Here is an 8,375-nt window from a genome sequence, read left to right as displayed (position 1 = left end):
ACTAATCTAAATAGTTATAAACTAACTTATTTAACCAACTTGACCTAATCTAATTTAAATCCTAATTACTCTGAACAAAACTAATTAACCATATATCGCAATTTCACAACATAATCAAATAGAAATTTCTTTCTCTCTTCATCATTCTTCAACATATATATTATTGGTTAGTCAAAACAAGATATAATAAAAATAAAAATTTAAATTAAACCCATGTGTTTTCCACTTTAATATAACAACCAAAATCAACAATAAATAAATAAACAAACAAATAATAAATCGATCAGTATTAAATCAAGAGAAATAATATATCACAAAATATAGAGACAGTAGTAGCAGTACGCAGAGAACTTTTTCAGTATGATAGCAGTACAGACGACACAATGAAAATGACAGTAACTAAATAGTAGGACTGAAGGCTTAAATTTCTGTTTTTAAAGAAAGAAAAAAAGAAAATAAAATAAGAAAAAAGAGAAAGGTAACTTACTTAAAAAAAGGAGGAGACAGCTCTAGCAACATAAAGAATAACAGTGACAGCAGTGGCGACAAAACCTAAACAAAGCAACATTAGAAGCAGCTATATTTCAGGCGTCCACGTAGTTTTTGGAAGATATATATTATTAGTGGTTCCTGGCGCCAACAAAACACAAACAAAGCAACATTAAAAGCAGCTATGTTTCACGCGTCCACGTAGTTTTTGGAAGATATATATTATTGGTGGTGCCTGGCGCCAACGGAGGTTGGCCTACAGGGTTGCTGGAGGTGATTGCAAGAAGGAGAAAAAGAGAGAGGAGAACGGGGAGAGAGAAATGGGATTAAAAAATGAAGGATAACTTTACCATCAGATTTACCGATGATAAATTCAATTTTAATGCACTTGTGATTGTCAAAATGCAACGTTCTATTAATTAAGCTTACCAATAAATTTTTTACCAGTAAATTTGACCATGATTTTTGCGCCTTTTTTTTTATTATTACAGGCGAATTTATTGGCAATGAGAATTCACCAGTAATACTTTGATTTGAAGAATTTATTACTTAAACTGCCAGTAAAATTGACGCTAAATTTAACGTATTTAATGTTTTTCTTGTAATTAAAGATATTTTTTGTCATATATAAACTTTGACAAACCTATTTGTATTCGATATTTTACAACCTTCGATTTACTACTCATGGACTATATTTCAAATATCAATCCTTGGTAATTCGAATTAAATAACTTTAATTTATCAATAACTCTACTAATTTGATTCAAATTAATTCAATTTACATAGATATATGTATAGAGATATCTATATAACGTTTTTATTTTAGAATTATTACATAATATTAGTGGCTGATTGATTTATATAGGTGTTTTATCCTAAAGTTAATTTTAATAATATTTAATATATAATAAATAATAGACTATTAAAAAGAAGAGAGAGAAAGAAATAGGAAATTGGTACTTGGTAGCAAGGGCAGCAGGCATGCATAGGGATAAGATTGTTGGTGTAATGTAAGGGTGAGTCACGAGTAACGAATTTTTTGGAAGAGTATTAAAATGCCACGTGGACCGAGTATTTTCTCGATTTCGCCTTCGCACTATCGCAGATTCGCAGTGGACACAGCACGAGGTAGCCACACGCCCGTCTCTTCACACCATATGAAATCCCCAAAATGCCCCTCGCCACCACTACTTAGTAACTACCGTCCCTGAGCTTCATGCAACTCCATTTCCTCTGTTTCTCAACCCCCACACTATATGGCTCTTACCTCTCCAAAATTTTCACCATTTTCAGTGTTTTCTTCTCTCTTAGAACCGACTCATTCTTCTTCTTCCTTGACGTTTGATTTCTCTTGTTTGAAATGGGGAAGCAGAGATGTGAGGGTGATGGCGTCAAGTAAGGCTCTGACTGGAGTGATATTCCAACCGTTTGAGGAAGTGAAGAAGAAATCAGTTGCTGTTCCAACAGCATCTCAAGTTTCACTTGCTCGTCAGAAATATGCTCATCAGTGTGAATCTGTTATTAATGAGCAGATCAAGTCAGCGTTTTCTTCTCCTTTTTTATTTAATTTTTGTTTTTTTATTATAATTAGAAAATGTTAGATAATTATTAAAATTTATTGTTTTTATTATTAATTAATTATTAAATTAAAAAATTAAATTAATAATTAAATAATAATAAAAAAATTTATATAATCAATTAAATCGTATTATTTCTATTATAATTAGATTAAACATATCGATTTGGTCAAAAAAATTAATAAAACAAAATTTTAAATTGATTTATATTAATATTTTTTTATAAAAAATAACTATAATATTTATATTATAAAAAATAACTAAAATATTTTATATATATATATATATATATATATATATATTTTGAGAATTTTAGATCTTAACTTCATTATGATAGAGAAAAAAAAAAGAAAAAAAAAAGAATTATAATTTAAAATTCTCAAAATAAAAATATTATAGTCATTTTTTATAAAAATATTAATTTAAATTGATTCAAAATTTAGTTTATTAATTTTTTTAAAATTAATTTATCTAATTTAATTTTAATAAAATGACACAATTTAATTAATTATATATATTAAATTTTAATTATTAAAAAAATATTTTAAAAAAAATATCGTAAACGTTTTTATTTAAATAGTTATATTTTATGAATTTTTTATTTAAACATAAAAATATTATTATACTACTATGTTGTTGGTTAGACAGAATATATACAGTAGTGATGTATAAAAAAGTAATTTTTTTTTCTTTATACAAATTAAAAATATAATATTCTTTATTTTTTTTTTTTTGGTGACTATTCTTTATTTAAAAAAAGTATATATATATATATATATATATATGAGCATATATTGAGCCTTTTGTTATCTTGTGAAAATAGTAAAACACCGTAATTGTTTCCTATTAATTAGTGTTTATTTCAAATATGAACTTAAATTTTAAAAGTATTAGGGTAATTTTATTTGCATAATTAGTCTCCATAACAAATTTAAATCTAAGATTGGATAAGTAAAATTGGATAGAAACTACATTTTAATAAATATTTACAGTTTAGATGTCTAAAAGTATACGTTTTGTTTAAGATTGTATAATTCTTTGATCATGTAATAACAATTTTTATTAATACAATTTATTTTAACAATAGCTTTATACTTTATACATAAAAAAATATGCCCTTTTTCTGGGCATGCAATCTCATTTAATTTTTACTTTGCTGAGAGCATATATATTTCTGTTTGAAAATTATGTGTCACAGTGTGGAGTACGTTGCTTCGTATGTGTATCATTCCATGTTTGCATACTTCGACAGAGACAATGTGTCTCTCAAGGGACTTGCCAAGTAAGCAATGCAAATTAATCGTAGATTCACAACCGCAATAGATAATTAGATTCATTTTATTATAACTATGTTACTGTGATTATAGTAACTATAATATTTTAAGAAATATGTTAAAAAAGGTTGCTTAAAAAAAATATTACCACAATATTTATATAATCGTTATAGTCGTTATAGCCTAGTAATTTACTATATATCTATACTCTATTAAGTTGCACTGTTTCTTTTGTTTTGAAAACATTAGGAGCCACATTTTAAAAATTAAAAATTAAGTAATCGATCTTACTTCAAATATAATAAAGAAAAAAGTATTGGTGATTTAATAATCCGTTTTCAGTTTATTCTTAAACATGTTTCGAAATCTCATGTAACTGGTGTTGCTTGTTAGTAATCATTGTTGAAAACATACAGGTACTTCAGGGAATCTAGTGAAGAAGAAAGAGAACATGCTGAGAAGCTTATGAAATACCAGGTTGGTTAGACCCTTAGACTTTGTGAGATTTTATTAATATTTTATTTGATTTAATTTGTAGTATCTCTTATTTTAATCATTTGTATATAAATTTATAAGTTTTTTTTATCCAGTATATAGAATTTAATTTTGATTCTACAGTAGTATAAAATATTTTATAAAGTCGTGTAATTATGCAACGAAAAAAATAATTATTTTTACTAATGTCACTACAAGAAAAGAGAGTTATTTTAACATGTTTTTTTTAACACCATAGTTAAATGTAAAAATTAATATATATTTTTGATAAATATTACAAATGTCAATTTCTCTATGTTTTTTTAATTGTAGAAAATTACTTTTCAATTTTGACACTCATTTACTTTCAACTTACTCTATTATTCCTATTTTTCGTTGAGCTCTGTCAATTTTGGCATTACACTGCTCAGTTTAGGGTCATATTACTCATTCTTCATCTTCAAAATTTCAGTTTATTCTTTATTTTCAAGATCTCATCTCATTCTTTGTTGAAAATTTTTGTTGAGAATTTTGTATTGTCAATAAATGTCAAAATAAATAGTATTTTTGACGGTTAATAAGTATCACAAAAAATATATTCTCAAATTTTTCTAACAAATTATTTTTGACGGTCAATATTTATCAAAATAAGATTTAAGTTTTTTTTACAATTATTTATATGTTAAAAATACTATTTTTGACAAAATTTTTATTAATATATTTCCATAGTTAAAATAGTTTCAAAATTTTTTTTTGACGAATTTTAATTCTTTTATGACACATATAATCTTAAAAAATAATTTATATTGTTGTAGTGTGTGACATTACGTAATTAGATATATATTTAAAATATATTAAAATTAAATTATATATTATTTATTTAATAACATAAATGTTCTATTATTTATTATTTTTAATATTATATAAAAAGACAAAAAAAATAGTGGATAGATATTACATTAAAAATAACGCATACAAATAAGAAATCAAAGAATAAATACTCCTCATCGGAAAATAAATTAAGACATTTCTAATAAGGTTCTCTTGCATTTAAGATGCATTTACTTATATGATTTTGAATAAATTTCTTAGAACGTTCGTGGAGGAAGAGTCGTTCTTCACACCATCAAGGATGTTCCCTCAGAATTTGATGATGAGGAAAAGGGGGATGCATTACATGGTGAGTTTGATGCTCAAAATTATCCGCTATTTTTGAATTCCTTATTTTATTTATTTGGTTAAAGTGCTCTACTTTCTAGATTTATATTAGTTTTAATTATTCTTTTAATCTTTATAATTTTATTAAATTTATAATTAAATTTTTATATTTTTTTAGTTGAGTTTTTACACAATTTTTAATTTAATTTTTTATGTAAAATATTAAAATTAACAAAATATTTTTTTAAAAATATGTGATAAAAAATTTAATTAAAAAAATTTAATTATAAAATTAAAAATAATATAAAAGCTCAACTGAAATGAAAAAATTATAAAAATTTAATTATAAATTTAATAAAATAATAAAAATTAAGATAATAATTAAATATTTATATTATGCATTTTGATTTGTGATATTATTTTATTCAAGCCACTGATCTACGCTGACCATTGACCATATTTTATAATGTGGTGCTTGATTCAGCTATGGAATTAGCTTTGTCTCTGGAGAAGTTAGTAAACGAGAAACTTCTGAATGTGTACAGTGTAATAATTCCACCCTCCTCTTTAATTCTTACATTTAACTGGTTGCATTATTATTATTATTGAAAAAATGATGATGTGTCAACATATTAATTAATTAATTAATTAATTCATTCATTCATTCATTAATAGGTGGCCGACCGCAACAATGATCCTGAGATGGCAAACTTCATCCAAAACGAGTTTTTGAGTGAACAGGTGAAATACTCATCTAAACAATGGAAATGCAAGAAATCTAGGAAACAATAATGTTCATAGGATTCCCAAATGTTTGTCTCTATTATTGTGGTTGTTATTGTTAAGTTGTTTGTTGTAAAGATGAACATGCAATATTACTAGTGTGCATGGCAAGACATGTCATCTCATATTGATGTTTTTATTGTAACAGGTGGAAGATATTAAGAAGAAAGCAGAGTATGTGTCACAATTGAGAAGGGTTGGAAAGGGTCACGGTATGTTTGTAAATCATACATACTTTGTAGCTTATTGCATATATTATTGGTCCCACTATCCATTATTTAATTTGACTCTTCCCTTTATCTAATAAAATTAATTTTAATATATTTTTTTTTCAGGTGTTTGGCACTTTGATCAAAGGCTTCTTCATGACTAATAAAATACTGAACTTGTGTGTGTTGTCTACTAATTATTATTATTGTAAAATGTAATGTGTTTTGTTTTTAGCCCTTTTTTTTTTTTAATATCTCAAATGTAAGTCTTTGTATGAAGCGGGTATTGTGACTTGTGCCATGAAGAAGTTGTTGTCTACCTGGGCATAATAAAGTTTGTTAGTAATAAATAATAATAAATCAAGCTCAATGTAAGTTCATCACCACTTTAACAAGATCCTATCAAGCACAAACACTTCTTCGATTTAATGTGTTTGCCTATTGAATATATTTTAAATATAATATTTATTAATATTTGTCTAGTGCGTATGTTTTTTTGTATATAACTTTGTGTTAATAAAAAAATAAAAAAACCTTTTTAAATATTTTTAGATACACTTAAATACCATCAGATATATTTATATCTAACTTTATTTTTAGTATATATTGTTAAAATGAGTTTAGAAATAATATATGTTATTAATTATTAAAATAAAATATATTTTAAATATTTTATATAATTAAAAGAAATATAAAAATAATTAAAAAATTAATTTATATTTTAGTATCAACAAAATATCATTACAATTAATCCAAAAAAATATCTTATATTTTAAATATATATCGTGTGTTTGTATCTTATAGAAATTTTAAATTTGCATGTCTTGTATCATATTCCATGTCTATGTCAGTGGTCGGGGACACCATCAATCAAATGAGTATAGCTTGTATTTTATTTATTTATTTCCCACACTAGCTAGATTATTTTGTAAAGCATGGAAATCAAAGAAATATCTAAACTCAAATAAAAACTAAACTTTGATATGGTTTCTACATAATGAGATTCATATATATTTGGACTCTGATCATCATTCACTTACTGAGTGTAACAAAAGTAATGATGTGATAAAAGAAGCAGAGGCTGAAAGGAATAAATTGGGATTAATTTATAACTTATAATACTGACATGATGAATCCAATTTTGATACCCCTTCTTCTCTCTACCATTTTTAATGAACCTGGACTTTGTTCCATCAAGAAATTCAATTAAGTTGGCCTGAAGCAGAGAACCCAATATGAAGACCTTTTTGTTCTTCTTCTCTTGTTGCTGCTGCATGATGCATATTGATGAGAAGAATAAGAAGAAGAAGATTGAATCATTTTCCACATGACTTGTATATCTGAATATTCCCCACAAGATTCCATGTCCTTATAAAGACTAACAAGTCCATTTCTCTGTCCTGTTTTTCAAAACCATCATCATCATCATAATAATAAGTAAACACATTACTAAAGGATCAAGGATACACCAGACACAATTTATTCTTTTTTTGTCACTCGTAATTTAGAATCATTGATGATATATACCTATGGTTTTGAATCTCCAAAATTTATCAATGAAAAATTAAATTATTCAAACTTAAGAATTCAAAAAACAAAAAATGAAAAAAAAAAAAAGCAAGTAACTATAAAATTAACGGAATACCATATCATGATATGATAATAAATCTATATATTATTAATCTAATCTAAAGACTAAAGTTAACTAATAATTAAAATTGTAATTTCTGAAGCAGCATGTTACTTACTCTTTTGTTTACACCTGAATTTTGAAGAGAGTTTACGGAGAATACTCTTAATTTTGTAAATAGGAAAACTCTTGAAGTACCTCCATCCCTTCCATTTCTCCATTATTGACACCTTTTTCTCTTTTTTGCACCATCCGTTATATATATATATGAATCATGTCCTTTGGGGGGAAAAATTCATTATAAACACTATAAAACAAGATGAATCCCACCATAGAAAAAACAACAAACAAGAAGACAACGCCTCTTTGTGTTTCCATATTATTTTTGCATAAATATATTCAAGAAACTTGCCCAAATGTCAAACCAAACCGTTAGGTTGTCATTATATTTTGATAAGCATATGTCATATAATGAAATATTCATAATATAAAAATAGCGAGGACCAAACAAGAGATTATCCTTTGGATTTTGCTTTTCCTTAAGTATTCTCAATTTGATTGGATTAAAGAGAGAAGGTATGGGACCCTTTATCAACGGTTGATTGGTTTATCTTAAGTGCCTATATGTTTGTATTGGTTCTCTAAAGTTTCATGCATTAACATAATTATTTCATTATTGGATGTAAAGGGACTTACCATCCACACACTAATTTTGAAATCTAATTCGAAAAGAACCTTAGGATTCTGTTCAAGTCGCTTTCTTTGCTGACATTAATCATCT

General features: G+C 25.6%; 1 protein-coding gene and 1 long non-coding RNA gene across 2 annotated transcripts; one reads left to right on the top strand and one right to left on the bottom strand.

Moving 5' to 3' along the window:
• Positions 1–1,425: 1,425 nt before the first annotated feature.
• On the top strand, positions 1,426–6,393 carry LOC112743704 (ferritin, chloroplastic). The gene is made up of 8 exons (XM_025793009.3): positions 1,426–2,026; positions 3,265–3,348; positions 3,757–3,817; positions 4,907–4,994; positions 5,457–5,518; positions 5,648–5,713; positions 5,904–5,967; positions 6,091–6,393. Exons 1-8 carry the CDS (start codon positions 1,746–1,748, stop codon positions 6,126–6,128), a joined length of 744 nt encoding a protein of 247 aa, XP_025648794.1. The 5' UTR covers positions 1,426–1,745; the 3' UTR covers positions 6,129–6,393.
• A 513-nt stretch (positions 6,394–6,906) lies between these two features.
• On the bottom strand, positions 6,907–7,962 carry LOC112743702 (uncharacterized). Its single transcript, XR_003172211.2, has 2 exons — positions 7,713–7,962; positions 6,907–7,364 (listed from the first exon to the last, which is right to left on the bottom strand). It is a non-coding gene; the product is annotated as an uncharacterized lncRNA (long non-coding RNA).
• Positions 7,963–8,375: the final 413 nt, after the last annotated feature.

This window comes from Arachis hypogaea, chromosome 14 (genome assembly GCF_003086295.3).
Source record: "Arachis hypogaea cultivar Tifrunner chromosome 14, arahy.Tifrunner.gnm2.J5K5, whole genome shotgun sequence".
NCBI classification, from domain to species: domain Eukaryota; kingdom Viridiplantae; phylum Streptophyta; class Magnoliopsida; order Fabales; family Fabaceae; genus Arachis; species Arachis hypogaea.
This window is presented reverse-complemented; position numbering and strand designations above follow the sequence as displayed.